Source organism: Idiotropiscis lumnitzeri, chromosome 11 (genome assembly GCF_059441095.1).
Source record: "Idiotropiscis lumnitzeri isolate Australia: NSW breed Sydney's pygmy pipehorse chromosome 11, RoL_Ilum_1.0, whole genome shotgun sequence".
NCBI lineage: Eukaryota > Metazoa > Chordata > Actinopteri > Syngnathiformes > Syngnathidae > Idiotropiscis > Idiotropiscis lumnitzeri.
In genome coordinates this window covers 15,560,023-15,580,527 of record NC_142401.1, presented here as the reverse complement: position 1 = coordinate 15,580,527, position 20,505 = coordinate 15,560,023, and the positions used below count along the sequence as shown (strand labels likewise).

Sequence of the window (20,505 nt, the reverse complement as noted above, 5' to 3'; positions counted from 1 at the left end):
TCGCATGAAAATTACTTCGATATTCAGCGAGTTATGATGTTTTAAAACGTGTTCATTGTCAAGTCTCAATAGAAATTTGTCTTCCCACAAGCCAGTTGAAAGCTCTCCTCCGGTTCAACTTTACTTCCGGGTCTCGCAACTTACAGCAAGATGCAACATCCAAATTGCCCATGAACTTTTTGTTCCGTTTTCCACTTGTACAAAAAAAATAAAAATAAATCAGAAATCTGAAAACTTGCATGTGTTTTTTAGGGGGGTTTGCAACATTTATTTATTTATTTTTGCTTTTTTTTAATTACAACTTTTTTACTTACTAACAAGTGATTAACACACATATTTATATTCCACGTCCCTGCTTTGTTGCGGCGGCCCTGTTTTTTGGTTGCCATCCGTTTCGTCTTGGATGACAAATTCTTTTCTGCATCCCGTAATCAAAAGAAGCATGTCCCGTCTGTGTTCCTCCATTGTTGCTCTTTGTGCGCTTCTTCTTGTGACTCATTAGTTCATTGTGCCGTCGTTTTCACAGGTTGTGAATTGTGGAAAACCAACCACTCCGAAACTCTATTAGGATTGTATATCTTATTATGATTGGTAACTTCATCTATCCATCTGTTTTGTATTGCACTTGATTTACTGGGGTCACGGGTGAGCTGGTGCCTATTCCAATTCCCATCTGACTTTGAGGGAAAGGTGGACTCACCCTGCACTGGTTGCCAGTAAGTCATAGGGCACCTTTAGAGACCGACACCCGTTCGCACAACATATTCAACGAGTTAACCACCATGCTGACCTTATATCTATTTACGAATTTTTAAAAAAATGTATAAACTGGATTCTGCAATATTGCTTTAAAAGCAAGATTTCCGCATTGACCACCCAAGTTAGCAACTCGGTTCCCTGTCAGACAAAGGATTGAAAGTTTTCAGATCTCACTAAACAAGTTTGTCCGTGTCAGTATTTGTTTTATCCCTGGCCGCATGTGTCCCTTTCTTTTGTTTAGTTTTCACCCTGGAAATGGTCCGGGCCAAGCCAAGCATCACACTCAACGGTGATTAATTAGGACATGGGAATAAAGAATTTGAGCCGTTCTAATTAGACGGGGAGTGTTTGATGGAATGCCAGTTTTTGTAACGAGAGGGGCTGACTTTCCCCTCCCCGGCCGCCGTCAAAATGTGTCAGAGTCCTTGCTAAGTGGGCTCTAATTTGAGAGATTATATCAGTTGTGAAGTGGAGCGGCTGCAGCTGATGCAAAGCGGCTCTCTGGGGTTTAGAAACACTTTTTTTCCACCCCACTCTTTTTTCGTCTTCCTCGGGCTGAGACGTCGAGGTCAAGGTTGCGACCTGTTTGGTGGTGCCAGTGCATGGTGTTTAAAGTCGATGCCCTTGATCCGCGGCCAAGGGGGCCTGAAGACATCTGTAGCGTGTAAAGAGAACGAAATAGACAGAGAAAGCGATACAGAGGTCTCACTTTGGAGTCGAAAATGCGGAGCAGACTCCGGGTGAATTTGATAAGTCTTCATGTGGTCGCCCGTTGGAATATTCTATCCGTTGTGCTGGCTGTGATTGATGTTTCCCAGGATTTGCCTGAAGTGAAGTGAAAAGAAGCTTTTCACCATGCCAGTAAGCCATTACAGTATGTGCTCCATTTAGATACAAAAGACGCAACAATGTCAGATGCGATGTCGCCCGGAGCGAGCTCAGTGTCACATCAGGCTAGAAACATGGACTCAAATGTCTATAAATACATATATAGTGTATTTTTCTACAGCCTTCATTCTAATTTGCACAACTGATGAGACACTTAATAATAAATAAATGCGATGTGTACTATAAAAGTTGATTGTGGGCACATGTGACCCACTTCCCCCACCCGACTGTGATGTAAAGCACAGTGACTTTAAGTTCAGCATCTCCGGAAGGAATTACAGTATGAGAATAGTTTGTCCGATTAAAGCGAGCACATTGGTAAACATTAATACCGGTTGACGATGGCGCTCCAAATTGTTTCATCAGCACGCCATCGTGGTGAAAAAAAATTAAAAAAAAATCTCTTTTAATCTTTGCGTTAACATTTGTTATAGTACCCAATATTAGCAGGAATGTTTCTGGGTCAATCTGAGCCGCGGCATGTTGTTAATCCAAAAGTGTCACTAACTAAAACATGTTCAATATATCTAGAATTTTATCACTAACCATCTTTTGTTTGTTTCTCAGGAACAGTAACAATATTACTGGGTCAATGTGACCATAAAGAAAGTTTAGTTATCCTAAACTCTCAGAAATGAAACAAGATCCCAATGAATATTTATCTCATTATTCCTCCTGTTATGATGTTTTTTAAGGAGGGTAATAGTTCCCATGGGTCAATTTGACCCAGGGCATTTTTAATTATGCAAAAGGAACAGAAACTGAAAAACATATCCCAATAAACATTGTTTATAGGTCATTATTGACCCTCATTATATGCCCGTTTATCAGAAATAGCAGTAATATTCTTGGGTCCGATTGACCTGGAGCCTATTTCTATCTATCTATCTAATCTCGTTGCACACTTGAGTACAATGACAATAAAGGGATTTCTAATTCTAATTCTATTTAATTATCTGAGGTTGAAGTCACGCTAGATCTGCAGCAAATTCTGTGCTTGAAAAAAGAGCCTTGGTGGAACTCTCATCATGAACCTACATCTGACCACTTTACTGCCCAATAGAACATATCACATTCTTTCCAAACATCGGCGGATATTGTACGCACTGTAAACTCCGCCTGGCATAAAAGATGAAGCGCGAGGTTGCATTTTATCTTTAAGTATGTCATCATCCTCAAAATATACTCAACACATTTGTCGATGGGCGAGACGCGGATCATAACATCACTGCAGAATTACTTGGCTAAAAACTTAACAGCAAGTGGAAATGAATTGGCCATCTGTCATGTATTTTTTTCTCCACTTCCCCTGTTTTTCCTTAAAATAGAATATAATGTCTTTTGTGTTGTCAGTTTTTTTGTTGTACAGTGTAACCCAAAGCAGTGAGCGGTTCTGTTAGCTTCCTAAAATAATTGCTGAATTTGAACAAAAAAATCTATTTAAACAAATGTAATTTCTTTTGAGTATGTAACATTAAAAATATAATAAAATGTTGATCTATACAATCTTATATTTTTGCAATAATATGGGTATTATAGTGGATAGCACATCTGCCTCACAGACAAGTAGTTCAAGGTCTGAATCTTGACTCTGGCATTCATTCTCATGTGGAGTTTGTTTCTGACCAATGACATGCAGTGTAAACAGTAATACACTTCCCGCTTAGCTAAGAAGCACCATTATTTGCAGCCATTGAGCAACAGCAGAGGTCCTCACAATGCTCTTGTTTTCTTGTTTATATATATTCAGTGTGAAAATGACCTTATCCGCTTGATCACATTAATGGGTGCAAAGTTCAAAGCGTGCCAAAATGACCTCCGGGCTCGGAAAGTACATGCTGGGAAAAAGCTGGTTCTCATTTTCGTCTTCTTTGGGTCGACTTTCTGTAATGTAGAGATGTGATGTTTCTTTGCACCGTGTAATCATTTTAATCACAATGTCGCCTTAAGCTGATTACGCGCAGATAATTAAATTTTTCAAAGTGCGCACTGCAACAAACATTATTGGTAGAAAACAGACATCGGCTGAGGTTTAATGTTTCGTGTTTGTTCATAATGAGAACCATGTCGACTTTTATACCCCTTAACAGCGGCATTGCTTGCACAAGCAATGTTTATGTGCAGTGGGGTGGGGGGTGCAATTATTTGATGCAGTGCTGAATTTGTTTGCTCACTTACAAAGAAATCAGTTCATAATTGTTATGGTTGTTTATTGATGATAATACTAAGCTGGATACCAGTCACAATTGCATGAATACAGTAGATAAAATGTATTTGAGACCCAATAAAATCTGAGAATGATGATAAGGAATTCTGGCACTCACAAATTTGCCATTCTCACTTTCAACAGTTTTTAAACATTATATATATATATATATATATATATATATATATATATATATATATATATATATATATATATATATATATTAGTGTTGTCAAGTGATTATATTTTTAATTGATTAATCACAAAAAATTCCATGATTAATTGCGATTAATCACAATTTTTAATAAAAATTGTTTTTGTGAAGCTAGTAAAAGATATTTAATTGAATAACATCTTGGAATTAATCTAAAATCACCAGATATGAAGTGTATTTCAATCAAAGACTGTTCTAATAGCTTTCGTTGATGCTAGAATACGATCTAAACGGATTCCTCCTTACCAGCATTATTCCCCAAACTGTCCTCAAAATTGCCCACAAGCACCACACTCCAGCTGTTTTGGTTTGTAAGTCCCACCCTTGAGCATGGTGTTTTGTTCTGAGATGATGTGGAGCTAATATGGTACCATATTTGCTAAGTATGCAAATTGTTTTTGATGTAAATCAAACTGAGTTAACTGAGTGAAAATATTCAACTGAGTTAAAAAAAAATCTAATTAATCTCGAGAGTTAACGCTTCAATTTTGACAACCCTTTTATATGTTTATCTTCAGATTAAGCACCAGACAATTTTTGTTCAACAGAACTCAATAATGAACAGGCTAATCATTGCGTTCACGTCTCTTTGACAGTGGGAGGAGGTGAGCGGTTATGACGAAAACATGAACACCATTCGGACCTACCAGGTGTGCAACGTTTTCGACAACAACCAGAACAACTGGGTGCGCACAAAGTACATCCGGCGGCGTGGTGCACAGAGGATTCACGTGGAGATGAAGTTCTCCGTGAGGGACTGCAGCAGCATCCCCAACGTTCCCGGCTCTTGCAAAGAGACGTTCAACCTCTACTACTATGAGTCGGATGCTGACACGGCCACCAGAACTTCGCCGGCTTGGATGGAGAACCCCTGGATAAAGGTGGACACCATAGCGGCCGACGAAAGCTTCTCCCAGGTGGACCTCGGCGGCAGGGTGATGAAGATCAACACCGAGGTCCGCAGCTTTGGCCCTGTGTCAAGAAACGGCTTCTACCTGGCCTTCCAGGACTATGGCGGCTGCATGTCTCTCATAGCTGTCCGCGTCTTCTACCGGAAGTGTGCTCGCATCATCACCAACGGGGCATTGTTTCAGGAGACACTTTCAGGGGCAGAGAGCACTTCGCTGGTGGCGGCGCGAGGCGTTTGCATTCCCAACGCCGAGGAAGTGGACGTGCCGATTAAGCTGTATTGCAACGGTGACGGAGAATGGATGGTACCCATCGGACGATGCATGTGCAAGGCCGGCAACGAGGCAGTGCAGAACGGGACCGTATGTCGAGGTACGTCTTTTTATGCTCTGTCTTCAAGCCCATGCTCCCTGTCTGGTAGTTTTCGAGGTGTTCTTGGATGGTTTAGTACATCTTAATTGCAACGCTCATTTACGCTCTATGTTGGCAAACGTTTTCTTTAATTTAATTCTTTTTCTTTCTTTAATTTCGTCAACATTTCTGTGAGGTTAATGTTGAGCTTCGACGCAAAATGGTGTGGATAGCAATGTAAAAAAATGACATGTCTCGCGGCCTGCCAAACGACTGTTGCCTGATGCGCTTCCCAATTTGGCTTCTTTTAATAAGAAACATATTCATAGCACCTCCACAGCCTTGGACAAGGGTCTGCCTACTTTTTTTGGTCAATGGCTACATTTCTGAAATGGAAAGCTGGGCCAGGTCATTTGTAGATGAGATAAAAAAAAAAAAAAAGACGTAGGTTATTTTGTCCATTAATTGATGCATCAGATTTAAAAAAAAATAAATAAAAAATCCAATCAAAAACAGGATATCTCTTTCAAATTGACTGCAGCAAATGCACATCAAATGAATTTAGATTCCGTTTCGGGTTTGGTCTGTATCATGTCAGAAAATCAGCAAAAATATTGATTGTTGTTGTCCAAAGCGTATACAGATGTTTCCATTTGTTTTATTTGATTTAGCACAAATATAATAAATATAAAGTCCGTCTTCATGGAGGATTACAAAGATCTGAGATTGATTACTGTTGTGAGGATTTGAACAATGTTCATTGAAACGTCTCTAAACAACAATTAACGATCAAATTGATAATCAATTCATGGTGAGTAGTCATAGTGTGCCCAAAGGGGTGGAGCAAGACTCATGCGTCAGTCTGTTGATTGGTTGTCAGAGAATGGTCAGCTACGTATCAGTCGGAGGAAAATGGGATGATTTATTGTATACCAAAAAAGTAAGCCAAATTCTGAATATCGTGACTGTTGTTGTCCGTTCTTCTTACTGTCTCGTGCTCTGCACAGAGTTGATACTTGTATCCGCCACATACTGCCTCCACTCGCCAACAGCTGCAAACACAAGCCAGATCAGGGTTTTATCCTTGCAAACTGTAGCCAACTCCACTGAACCATTCGGTGGAAAGTCATCAAGATTTTTATCTTTCCCACAGAGCCTTTATTGCACCAAATGGAATGTCTCGTTTCACATGCCAATATGCTAATCTGAAATGGGTTTGAATTGAAATTTTGGTCAACCACGCCACAATTGGTAACTCAAGTGACTTTTCCAAATGGACTCCACACGCACATCGCTGGGATGTAGTCTAACCCAGTCTTTTCCCACCCTTTATAGATTCAAGGCATAGGAAAAACTTTCATGGCACACTAATGTGCCATGGCACACTTGTTGAGAATCCCGGGTCCAGCAAAGACAATAAAACTTAATGCAACATGAAAACAAGCACACACTACTGCAGTACCAGTGCAAAAAAAAATCATTTGTACCCAAATCCTTTCAACCTATTGTTCTAAACCACGCAGGTTGCATCTCCCGACTTGAGTAGAAATGGTGTCTGTGCTCATCTCCCTCCATCACTGCTGACAAAGATGTTACACTTTCAAATGGCCTTCATTTTCCCTTCCCGACTGGAAGCCCTCTCACAGGCACATTGATTGGAAATCTCAAAACGTCGATAGAACCAGTGCGCTACACTCGGCGTCCTATCCTATCCGCGCCGAGGCGGGTGGTGGCGACTCTTTAACTCGCAGTGAGGCCTCGCTGTCTGGAAACAGCATGACGGCATGTCACCCGCATGCATCCCGCCCATCTCAACAAACCTCCCACCTGCGCTGGTGATGAGCGTGTTCCTGCCCTGTAATTACAACACATCCCCCAATGTGTTGGGGTGTGTTTGTGTGTGTGTGTGTGTGTGTGTACTCACTGGGAGAGGAAATGTTATGCATGCAGCCTCCCAAAGAACCACAACTTTTGGGAGAGAAAAAGCAAACAAGACCTTTTAAGTAACATGTGAACACGTCAGCCCTGCTTAAAAGGAAATTTGGACGGTTTTCCAGAATGTCGAGTATGACACCGGGTTGTATGAGTCCGCATGTGGAACATGTTCCACAAGCGGACCCATGCACGTCCGGAACTGCCTTGTGCGCAAGAAACACTGTGCAAACAAATTCAGTGTAGCTCATTGTGACGGAAAATATGCTTTTGACATTATGCATTATTATGAGATTTTCCTGAATAGAAAATTATTAACCCACAATATAGCATTAATTTTTAAATCTCTAATTTAAATCTATTCCTGTTTACGCCCCCCCTCCCAAAAATTTTCTTCCGTTACTGTATGGAACATGAGCCAAATCATGACCTCTAAACCAAGGTACTACACCATGATTTTAAGATTTTACCGTAACACCCAAACTAGTTGGATTACACACAATTTAGTGTCATAGTTGATTTATAGCAGCAGCTCCACCAAACTGTGTAATCATCCTGACTGCTATGCTAACAGGGACAAGCTTTTCGAGGAGTGCAGGCCAATACCGGGCACGCATGAGGATACTCAATCTGCTCCGCCGCAATGAGTCGGCATCTCGCCGTAATTACGCCAATCTGCTTGTTTTTGTGACCTCCGTGTAAGTCACTCCATGTTGCGGATTTCAACGTCTCTGGGGTTACATTTTGTCACGCTGCTCTTTTGGTGTTAAATTGGATTATACAAGTAATTGTTTTCTGCTCAGCAGAGACAACACGATCCAATTTCATATCCTCGCAATGCTGAACATGCTCAATCAGCAGAGTCCGTACTCTACTGGGTTACACACAAAATGTGAGAGAGCGCTCACATGACTTGGAAATAAGCAAGATGACGGCTCAGGATAATCTTTTTAGAGACATCCTTTTTGCAATATCGTCTGGGGCGGCCGTGGCTCAGGAGGTTGAGCAGGTCGTCCAGTAACCGAGTCATGTGTCGTGGCGTCCTTGGGCAAGACACTTCCCCCTCCCTTTGCCTCCAGTGTCACTCATACTGGTGTACAGCTGGGTGTGAATGTTTGGTGGCCGTCTTTGGCGCACACTGGCAGCCACGCCCCCCAAGGCAGCTGCGGCCACAGACCGTAGTTTACCACCACCAAAGCGTGAATATGTGGTGTATGAACAATGTATCCACTGTGAAGCATCTTTGGGTGTCTAAAAAAAATCACTTTAGGAAACTGATGCATTGTTATTATTATTTTGCTGAGATGCTCAAATTTGGCCAAATTATTGGTATGTGTGTACCCCGCATTGGGTGATAATAGCAAATCATAACCAGAATATGCAATTTCAGACACCTTGCTGACTTTCATCAGAAAGTGGGATTATGGAATATTAAATAAAATCAAATTTCCATTTTATGTATATTGTGAACAATTTTGTATGCTTTGGGTTTATTTTTTATTTATTTATTTTTTTTCAATACATAAGTTTTTTTTATATCAATTGCAAGAAGTGGCTCCTCAAAAGTCAAGCAAAATATGTCACGGAATTCTGTTCATTCTTTTTTCTTGATCATAAGGAAGGAAAAACTTACTTTTGTCCTCGTTATCGGTGTGTGTGTGCGCCCCGCTTAAGCAAACCGACACTACTGGAGACAGATATCTCTTACACCAACATACTTTGACCATTCTCGCCGTTGCCCTGTCTTAGCATTCACATAGCGCCCTATTTGATTAAAGCTTCATGAGGAAAAATGCATTATCTGCGAGTGCAGGCGGCCAGAGTGGAGATGATTAAAGTAGAACCTTTATACAAAAGTCATGAGCCTCTGTGCTTCTGTCAGGACGTTGCTCAAACGCTAAGTGTTCCCTGTTTTTTTTCTTGTATTCGCCGCACTCCGTCGTCTTCCCCTACATCCCGAAAGCCGATCTCGCCGCTTCCAACTGCGGTCGGCCGCCGCCTCTTGAACCGCAGCGTTCTGCGTAATGAATTGATCCATGCGAGATGTGCCGTCGCCCGCTGAATATTGCGGCATAATGAATTGATTTGAGAGAGGTACCCGCACGGGGCTCAGAGGAGATCCTCTTTCATAGCCGGATTACAGAGATGCAGCGACCGCACAAAGCGGCCAAGATGAAAGCGACTATTTGTACTGTAATATTTATAACCCCAACAGCCGGCGCTTTGTCCTGACATTCCCGCAGCTTAACGTACAATTACGGGTGTTACAATTAAAGTCTCAGCTGGATCCCTGGCAAATAATTATGTTGTCAGGAAATCTGTCAAAACATTGATATACAAGGTGGGGTTCTTACAACAAATTGCTGGGACCTTCCCTCAGTGATTGCCTTACAAGTGATATTAGATTTCCTTCTCGGAGTGGAAGAACCGCGGCGGCGGCTTTCAGGGGTAAAGATGGCCCTGAAAAAAGGAGATCTTATTTCGCCTACCAGCCTCAAGGGGACAGCGCGCGGCATAGACACATGGGCTTGTGTTTGCCCTCGCAGCTCTCACTCTCTCTCCAGAACCAACAGCGTTCCCTTCACGCCGGTACAAAGCCCGCCATGTTCATGGAGGGAATTGCAAACGTAACAATGCCCATGTGTGCTTTCCAACTGTAATCTGAGCATCTCAGTCCCTGCTTTTGTGAGTTCAAGTGTACCGAGAGTCAGAGTGTCAGTGTGTGCCGCTCGCCGTATGGCCAAGATTTGAGATAATCTTCCTCGGCAGCAGTAACCGTTGAAGAAATGACCGCAAAATTACTCAGTTTTCTATGAAATGAGTGTGTGAACCGCTATAATTGATAATCCTCATCACTTGGATTTGCACTGTAGATCCAAGTACCCAATTCCCATTTAATGACTGTATCCGATTTTTTTTCTTTACCATTTCCATGTACATTTCAAGTGGAGGAAGAAACAACCGCCATGCATAGATTCTGAAACTGTTCACATTTTTGTCATTGAAAAGTGTTTCTCAGCGATTTCTGGAAATGTTGACTATTTTTACAAAAAATTTAAGTTTAAAAGTGTCTGGATTTGATGCTAATACAAAGTAAACCCAGAAAACAACACTGCACCTCTTGTAAACCTCAGAGGATATGATGTCCTGGGGCTGCTTCACTACTCTTGGCACACGGTGCCTTGAATCTGTGCAGGCTAAAATGCAATCTCAAGGCCAACAATGCTTTCTGTGAGGAATGGGCCAGGTCGCGGATCCTTTTGACACCGGCAGAGATAAGATACACCTGTGCAACCTATTGCTGAGGAAGAGAGTCAGTGCATTGACGTGTAAAATACTCGTTTTGATTGAACATGTTAATACTGAAAAGAGGAGGCGAAGGCTCTTAATAAGCGTCTCTAATTTGCCATCGGAATACCAATTATTGAAATCGCTCCGTCTGGAGAAGACTTAAAGGAAGGAATCAACGCCACAGCCTTTGCAATTCCACACCGCTGCCTTTATTTCCCCGGGTGCCGCTGTCTTATAATGGTGCCTCTAATCGACTACCGGCGCACGTGGAGGACTTATGGGGGTTGGAAGGTAACCATGCTGATGAGTGGATGATTGTCTTGAGTGCTGCGAGATGACAAAATGCAAATGAAACGCAGCCTTAAGGACTTTTTATGTGCTGTGCCAACAAAGATGAAAAGAGACAAATTCTTTAGTTTATTCTGTTTAAAGACCATCATCATGGCAGAAAATCACACTTAAAGACAGGTTGTTGGAAATGGAAGCAGGGTATTCTGTTGTTGTTGTTTTTTTTTTTTTTTAACGATGAACCCATATTCTAAGTAGGACAGTTGATCTGTCTCAAGTTTTAATATTTTATTGTGTCTCATCATTTGCTCTTTTCCCCTTTCTGAAGAAGCCACCCGAATATTTTTTTAAATCAGTTTTTGCTGCCTGCATCCTTTGATTTTTGTAGTTCACATTCCGTGCATGGGACGAACGATTTAACTTGTGCACCTGATTTTCAAAATGGTATCACAAAATTAAGATGAACCCATGAGCTCTTATGCAGTGTGCGTGATTGGTGAAATTGCCTTTAAGCACTTAGCGACAAATTGCAACTGTTCGGGTTGGTAAAACAAACACACTTATGTGAGACGATTGATTTGATCATCTTTTGTCAACATCATTTTAACCGTGAGCTATTCATTAGGATGGAGTGTGGGCGCGTGCGTGCGTGCGTGTTTGTGTGTCATCTTGATGCCAAGCCAAGATTCATCTTGCCTGCTGAAGCCTTTGCGCACCATCTGCCAGCCAGTGTTTGTATTCAGCTCATTGGTGAGAGTGTGACCTCGCTGCCGGACTGATGTTGGAGTGCAGGTGTTGCTGCTCTCTTTCCAACACAGAAGAGAAAGAGAGAGAAGTTAGAGTGAGAAATCTTCTCGAAATGAGGAGACAGGATTATTTGATGTTTGGATTATCTGGATTGATGCAGCAAATCTCTTTCTGTGTAAATATGTACATTTGGCATCAAGTTGTTGGCAAGCAAATCATGGGCTTGTTCATCACTGCCTTACAGTTACTTTATTTCTGGCAGATGATATTGAATAAATCATTTTACCCACAAAGTTAACATTCTATTTCAAGACACAAAATGGCATCTGTCTCACCAACATAAGGGAGACATTAGTAAAGGTGAAACAAAGACAGCAGAATATGAAGCTCTGAGAAAACAAAACATACACTCCATGTATCAAGATTGATACTGTCTTTTTTGAAGTAATGCTATTTCAGATGTTTGTCCGAATATATTACGCAAATTAAAACCTCAATTTTCCATCATATACTGAAAGCTCACACCTATTCCATGTGAGTTCAAAGCAGTCCTGCGCCAAACAATTTTTTTTTTTCTTATGCCGGTTGTGGCATTGTGTGGTGGTGATTTGCAAGTCTGCTTCACAGTCGATGGGGTTCTGGGTTTGGATCCTGATCGGGCCCTCCTGTGTGGAGTTTCTGGGTTTTCTCTGAGTACCTCATTCCAGATGCATGTCAGGTTCTTTAAAGATGCTAAATGTTCCTCAGGTGTGATTGTGAGTGTGTTTGTATACGTGTGCTATGATTGATTGGCAAGCAGTCCAACCCCACTCTTGCCAAAAGTCGTCTGGGATAGGATCCAGCTCATCCGTGACCTTAATGAGGACACACGCTGTAAAAAATGGATGGTCTCTAATGGCAATTTTCCATTAGCCTGTTTCCACACCGACTGCCTTGCTTGGCACCGACTGGTCGCTTTTCCATTCGTCTCTTTTTGGGGCCGAGCGGTAACAATGAAACCGCTTTTCTGAATCATCTCTTGGTGGTTCCAAAACGGCAGCCATCTGGAGTTGAGTGGGCCGTGTCTTCACTGGCATATGATTCGCCAACAGCGAAGCAGCAAGGAACGCTGGTTTTAGAGACAAAGAGCTGCCAGCCGGCCGCCGCCAAAGTCAAAGAAATACAGAATTTTACAACAACGGTTGAACCACATTTACAATTTTATGCTTTAATCAGTGAAGCTTGCGGTAAAAATTTCACTCGCCGTTTCCAAGTCATTCAAATGATCGGTAACCAGCTACAGCCCCGGAGCCTTGCCGCTTCCCTGGCCTGACAGTTGTGGCCCCCGCGTCGGGGAAACTCTTCGCACGTGGGAGAGTGAGGACGATGAGCTATTACCTCACCTATTGACACCGCCACAGCATGCAATGCCATTTCATATTATGAACCATCGCAAAAAATAATGGCCGAGACTCTACTCGTGAAGTGTTATACCAGATCCCCACACACTGCGAGAGCCTTGCACAGTTCAGTTGATCCCGCCCTTATCCTGCCTTGCTTAAGCGTCTGTCAGCAAAGAAGCCGGTGTAGCCTTGCACAGCCAAGCGGAGTGGTGTGGTGTGGAAAAACGGTAGAAGTAGAATGCCCCTACCTCACACAGCATTGTGTTATGGTGACATTATCTACGCTTCAACTGCTTTATGGAGTTGTTCTGTTGCCTGTGAGGAGTAGAAAGGAGCGCAGAAACAGATGTTCATTAGCGCCTGTGTTTCTCTCCTAAGTGCCGGCGCAGGCAATCTGACTTTGCTTCAGCATCTTTTTGGTGACACGACTGAGCTAAGAATGGTGTCATTGCATGCTTGAGTGACAGCAGGCAAAGCCGTTAGCCATGTCCTTGTGTCCACAGACACCCGTGGAATCATTCCTCAGCCTTCTTGTGCTCGTCTCTGATGAGATTTCAGCATGGCCAGGTGTTTTTTTTTTCTTTCTTTCTTTTCTGTATATCAGTATTTCACTGTCTGTTGTGCATCCTGCACACATCTATACAGAGCTTGACAGTATGCGAGAAAAAGGGAAGATGGAAAGGCCAATCATTTAATTTAAAGTGAGTAAAGAAAATCCCTTGGCGGTGCACATGTGCAGCGCCATATGCAGCTACAGTACGTGCATCGTTTTATACCCGTGCACGTATACTTCATCATGCTCCGTTTCACAGCCCATCCATCATGCGTTGATGTGATAACGTGGCCTGTCGTCCCCGAGAATCGCTCCCGCCCTCCCCAGCCCAAAAGATCACGGCCCGTTAAGCCCTCCCTTAACATCTTCCACATGTTTCTGCACACAATTGTCGTGTTCTGCTCCATAAAGCAGAGCAAGGCTCGCCCTCCTAGTCACACGTTATCCCCGCACCATCTTTTACATCTCGGGTTGCAAGAGCACATCCTTTTACACGTGATCACTCATCTTGTTTGCCAAAGAGGCTTCAAGTGGGGCCCCCGGATCCTACTCTGGATCTGAATCTGGACCTTCTGGACCCAAGAACCAAGATGCCTGATAACATCGGACAGTCCGGCTGGTGTTTGTGAAGGGGAGAAAAGAAAAGTGACAAGTCAGAGAACTGATGATTCCGCTTGATGAAACCTGGACAGGCCATCATGACAACAGTTTTATTCCATATGCACATCTGCAACACAAACATCCCTGTTTACCCTCTCAGAGGTCCAGGACTCTGGTCTGGTTGAAGAATTCATGCCTCCCTGTCGACTCAGGGAGGCTGATTGATAAAGCATGTGTCTGGAGCAAAGATGGGGAGCAACAGTTAAGACGGAAATCCTCTCGAGTAAAGCAGAGCGTACAAGACGCCAATAAAGTTTCGAGACCAATTGCATGAGTTGGCCGCCTCACTTTTTAATCAGTGACAATTTCAAGACTTTGTGTCGTCGTGGTGGTAACAGAGATCAATTGCCGACCCCCATAGGATCAATTCCTGGTGTGTCAAAAATTTTGCTGACCGAACAGTGATCTCGTCCAACCAAAACTAAACCTTGAGCAATTTAGTCCTACTTGCTCTGCAGGAAGGGGATGAAGAGTCAGCCCAAAAGTTTGTTCTTACATATCCTAACATAAATGAAGACTTAAACAATAAGGACATAGCCTAAGTCAGGGTTGCTTGGGGGGAATTTGCCATACTTTTTTTTTTATTGGCCTGCCGAATATTCTAATAATATAATGGAGCACACCCGCATCAAAAAGTAGTTGCGAGTAGGCCTTACTTTTTGCAAGGTTTCAAAACTGCTTTTTCGTCGTGTGCCTCTGCTTGGCAGTTATAAATGCCCTTAACTGCCACTTAAAAATACAGCAGACAGTGAAAAGTCAGTTTGTGCTTCGATGATTCTTTTATTCTTCTGACGTCTCCATACATTGCGAGATTTGCAGATTCTTTGCCCACCAGGTTGTTTCATTCTTTCTCCTGTCATCCCATATTTAAGCAGCACCACTGATTCATAACCTGCCGTGCTCAAGCGTAAGTCTTGGTCCAGCCAGCTGTCTGTCTGGACACTTAGTTTGCAGTATAACTTCTATCCATCATGAAAGCCACACCTCCAATATATTTTGACTCTTTCTTCACTTTGAATTTGTGATCTCTTTTTTTTCTGATGAGTGGGATTCTTGACAGGTTTTTCATAAAATCCTCTCGGTGCTGACGTCCAGATGGGCTGGAGACCGCCGTTCCAAGGCCATTCAGAATTGTACGCCATAGAAGCCTCAAGCCAGCTCATCACATTTCCTTTCATACAATGCAAATTCAATATAGTCTTCAGAGAGCTTGTTTCGTGACGTTTGTTCAATACACTTATCACATTCCAGTTGTCAGAGGCCATTGCTGGTCCTCAACTGTACGCCTACACAGTCGAATAAGACCCAATCCTATGTCGCTATGTTGAAATGAACTGTGGTACACATGTTGGACACATGCAACCAGTCCAGCATTTTGATTCACTTTCAAATGCAGCAAAGGCCTGATAGTCAAATGTCTCTAAAAATGTTTTTTTCACCCCAAAACGCTTGAAAAAACGGTCAGGACAACAATTTAACGTGTTCTATATTTCCAATCACGAATCCTTTGTGGTCAGCGCTGAGATTTTGTGATTTAGGTGATGAAACTCATGATTGCCACTGGAGATTTACAGTATTTATGTTTTTGGCGTTCTGTGTGATAGTCACCTTGAGTACACCACACATTAAAAGAGCAGCCATTTTATTTCCTTGTCTCGTGTGAGGTCTCTCACCTTTTAAAAATCAGTATGGGTCAACCACAATTTAAGACTTCCTGAGATTGATCTTGGACTAAGACTGTCTTTGGGGTTTTAATTCAACAGCATGATTATTATTGGGCTATATCTTGCAGTGATGTAGCGCAGATGGATCCAAATGTAAACACATTGTGCTTCAGTAATAAGGATGTCGAGAAATTATTTCCATCAGTATCAAGGATTTCCTCCCAAAATTCAGGTTTCTGCCTCTTTAGATTCCAACATATTTTGAAGACATCTGCTTAACACAGTCGTCAATTGTATTATTGTTTACGATAGGTAATGTTCCCACACACTGCTGCTTTGTGTCGGCCAAACTCATTTTCTTCAGTCAACGAGCAGGATGAGCACACTTGATGCTGAGCAGGACAACAAGATTGGCTCCAGTGACCTGATTTAATTGTGGAAGTCTGTTTGAGGGGGCGTGTGGTGGCAGCGGCGGTGATTGGTGGTGGTGGGGGCGTTGTGAGGGGTTTCCGTCGCTACGGGGGACAGGCTTGGCTTTATAAATGCACTACTTACCAAATTTTCTGGCTGTTAAAACTTTTTCGCTTCCCTCTGGGCCACTGCAAAGCAAATAAATTACTGCCTTTAATGAGGCCGAGTCGCTCTCCGGTGGAATTCCCAAGCTTTCAGGGAGAAGGTACGCGTCGACGCTCTGTATTCTCTCCGTGTAAAGAAGCGGGTTCATCCAGAGGATACTTTGGTAGATGAAAGGCGTAGCAGCAATTGCTGGGCTAATCCTTATCTATTCATTCCTGATATTCCTACCAGGACATTGTAGTAGCAACTGAGGTTTTTGCTCCAGAATGATGTGCTCCCCCTCCATGCTGAGGTCTCTCCGCTGTCATTGAAGCCGCTTTCCCACAGTTTATTCAGTAAAGCCCTCAGGGATCCTCTGGTTATATCCAAGTCTAGTGGAGTTGGAGGAGGTGGGAGCAGACATCAGGGCTGAAGCCAGAACATTTTCAGTGGGGTGGCCATGGTGATACATCACCTCAGTGAGGAGTGGCCGTGCATGGGTCCGACATTCATTACCATTCCATCTACCGTCAGAGTTTCATGGAATAAATTTCACATCTACGCAGAACAATGCCCATTACGCCCATAACCAAGCAGGAACAAATCTAAGGAAAAAGTAACATTTTGCTGATCTTAATTGACTCAATTATATTTTGTGTACTGATTCGCTAGCTAACAGACCATACAGAGTGATAAATTGTCACATATGGCTGACGCCATTTTGAACACTCCGATCAATGGCTCATTCATCTAAAAAGCACTTCGGCACACAATTCTCTTAATTCTTATCAATTCTATTTTTTTTAACTTGGGTTTCTTCCTGCTTATGTGTGTCCAATATTGGTATATTTGTGCATTTTATTTTATGATACCGTGGCTGTGGATGGTATGATAAGCAGTTATTTCTTGGTCATGTTTGCTTGCTATGGTGTGAAAGTAAGGCTTTTGGTGTGGTGTTTTGATGATGAACCTGAAAATGTAACATTCTTTGCTTAAAAAAATATTTTAGTTAGCATACTGCATGTGTATTCTTTCAGTATGCATTGCATCAGTGGTCAAAGAATACTGCATCAAAGTAAAAATGGCGGAGAAATCATAAGAATCAAAATTTTCCCTTGGTATAGAGTTAGCCAGTGCTGTGGTCACTGAGTTACGAAGAGTTGCCTTGGCCACTCTTGGCCACCCTGTAGCGCCGCCCCTGCCAGACATCACGCTAATGAGAAAATTGCTGTTTCATCCGCTGTGGAAAAAGAGTTGAACAACTTCCTGTGCATCAGACAACTTTTAAAGTAGGGCAGTACAGGGATTAGCGATACTGAATTAAAGAGGACATGTTATGGAAAATTGACTTGTTAAGAGCGTGTACACACATTCTGGAGTGTTTGCCCACCTATCAAGTGAACTTACACGACCAAGTTAATCTTTCCTTATCCCATTTCAGTGCCCTTGCTAGTATCATGTCAAAGTCAATAGGCAACAGGGATGCACAGAGGGCGGTGTCAACAGACTTGTGGCCATGGGCATCCATTTGGAGGGAGGCATCCATGGCAACCCGTGATAGTATATGAATGTGCATGTAAAAGGGGCATCACTTTGTGATTGAGGGGCCAGAAACCATTGCAAAACCTCCTCATGTAGTGTCGCCCGATTTTAAAAATCTGATGGCCGATATTAAATCCACCATGTGTTAACTTCCTGGACCTATTTATTTAAATTCAGTTGATTTCAGTACACTTTATAAAAGATTCTACTGACCCGGGAACACTCTGCACTGTTCAGTTTTGTTTTAATTCAAAACAACAAAGTGAAATTTTAACATTCCTGTCATTTCAAAATTTTAGAAAACTGTATCTACTGTGGGAAACTATAAGATAGGGATCTTTTATTTAAGTTTTCATTTAACTCTTTAAGACATATTCATGGGAGCTCCCAGAATATTGTTAGAATTTTACCACGAAGGTGTACGTATATTGTCAAAAATGTATAGTCCCAAAAAATAATAATAAATATATAAATAATAATAATAATAATAATAATAATAATAATAATAATAGAACATGATGCAAATCTAAAAAGAAATGTTCTATAGATGTTTCACCAATGTTAAGAGTTGAATTTCTTTTACGATTTTGACAACAATATCTTCCTTTTTACTGAAAATTAATTTTGGCTCCAAATATTAGTTATCGGCCTCCTCGTCTACTAATGATTGGTCTCGCATTAATTCATATGGGTATTGGTTTTAAAATTGTGCTTTAGGTCAGGAACTGACCAGATTTGACAAAAAATAATTTACAAAACTCCTCCAGGTCTGATATGAAGCATCCCCCCACCGCACCCCACTGAAGCCCGAAAAATACTGACTTCCTGCTGAGACCAGTGTTCTGGATTACTGCAGGGCTGTATCGTCTCTATCGAGAGTTTCAACGGTTCAATGTGCGCACATTCAGCCGTGCCTCGACACACAACAGGACCCCTGCTCGATTCCCCTTCTTCATCTCTGCTGCAAGGGCTGCCTGGAATACATTAGTTGCGGTTATTAATGAGATTGTTTTGATGCCTCCTTCCTCTTGTCTTGGATCCCCCCACTGTGAAACTACAAGTGATGATGGCTTAAATTAACAAAACTGCCAGCTCAGCGGGAGACGGAATGTGCAAAAACAGAGAAGAAAGAGTCCTTAAAGATCACGCGTAACCTCTCCTGACCGCACGGCGTGATGGTATGCTCTTGGCAAAGCACTCGGTAGCTCTTGAGACTTAAGTTGACTTCGCTGAGGTTAGCGCTGTGAAAAGTGGGAGAGAAAAAAAACACCTTGGAGAAGACAGGAGGTACTCATTAAAGCATGTGAAGAATGCATGTGCACATCCGTAATGACAAGGCAGCGGAGTACACACAAGGCGGGGTTTTTACATAAAAGGTTAAGGTACTTAATTTGTCACATGAAATGTGATCTCTGCAATCTGTGTGCACCAACCATATGCATGAAATAAATACGAGTCGGCCCTCAGTTTACGATGGTCCCAACATATGGAGTTTCGAGGTTGTAAATGTTGCACAGTGAACGGGAATATGTGGTCACACACCACAAGAGGGGATGCTCAAGTAGACGTCCTTATCTTTTAATTTCCAGTAATTAAGTTAGTATTCTAGATCCTGCATCATGGAATATGATGTAAGGGCATAACAAGAAAAAACTGGCTTTTTGCTTTGGTTGTATCTCTGCTTCCTGTAACACAAACAGATACACATGCTGATCAACACGTTGAACTCAGCCTGCTGGGTGATGAAGTGCTGCATCCGCGAGTGAAAATGCAATCACTGCATTTACTTTTTTATGGTTGTGTGACTTATCTGTGTTACAGTTGCTCGAGATTCCTTCCCAGTTCACTCGCTTTTCTTCAACACGACCATCCGCTCAAAATGGCTGGTTGGATCTAACAACATTAACCATAAAAAATAAATAAATAAATAAAGGGCAGTTGATGGAAATGGCATATTGCTGATTGAGAGATGACGGTTTTAAAAAAGATGCACCACAAGTGGACGTGTACATGTATCAAGTACGCACTAACAACAGAGGCCAAACTTGTCTTTCTATGGAGAATTATCTCTTCAAAATACTCTTGAAACGGGACTACTTTCCTATTTTGACATGACTTTGGCAGCATCTTGTGGCCCAAAAACCCCAAAATAGCTCACTTTTTCAGCAAATAGCTGGAAATAGGTTGTACAGGTAAAAAAAAAAAAAAAAATTATTTCAAAACAGTGACCTGCACATATACACAGGATATCTGTACCCCGCTTTAGAGAACATTATGACTTTGACTCAGAGCAGAACGTGACATTTAGACATCGCAAGGGACATCTGCCTCTGGAGCAGTACTCGGTGGAGAAGACATTTTACAAGGCACGTGCTCCTAAAATAAGCCTTCTTAACCTCCAGCAGAGCCCATGCGTGGATGTCAGCTGCGATATATCTGCCTTGCGACCTTCTTACTAAATATAGCGCCTTGAGTATTGATTTTGGGGACGCGGTGCATTTGGAGCGCGACGCCGACATCGATGACCTATTTTCGACAGATTGCTTGCAATTACGTGGCTCCTT

The 20,505-nt window shown here is 42.3% G+C and overlaps 1 protein-coding gene across 4 annotated transcripts in view; it reads left to right on the top strand.

The window, feature by feature from the left end:
- The window catches only part of ephb2b (eph receptor B2b), a 144,146-nt gene that overhangs the window by 65,840 nt on the left and 57,801 nt on the right, over positions 1–20,505 (top strand). For all 4 annotated transcript variants that reach the window (XM_088308139.1, XM_088308137.1, XM_088308138.1 and 1 more), the window contains exon 3: positions 4,664–5,348. In XM_088308139.1, coding sequence (XP_088164265.1) covers positions 4,664–5,348 — 685 coding nt within the window. The remainder of the gene's footprint in view (positions 1–4,663; positions 5,349–20,505) is intronic.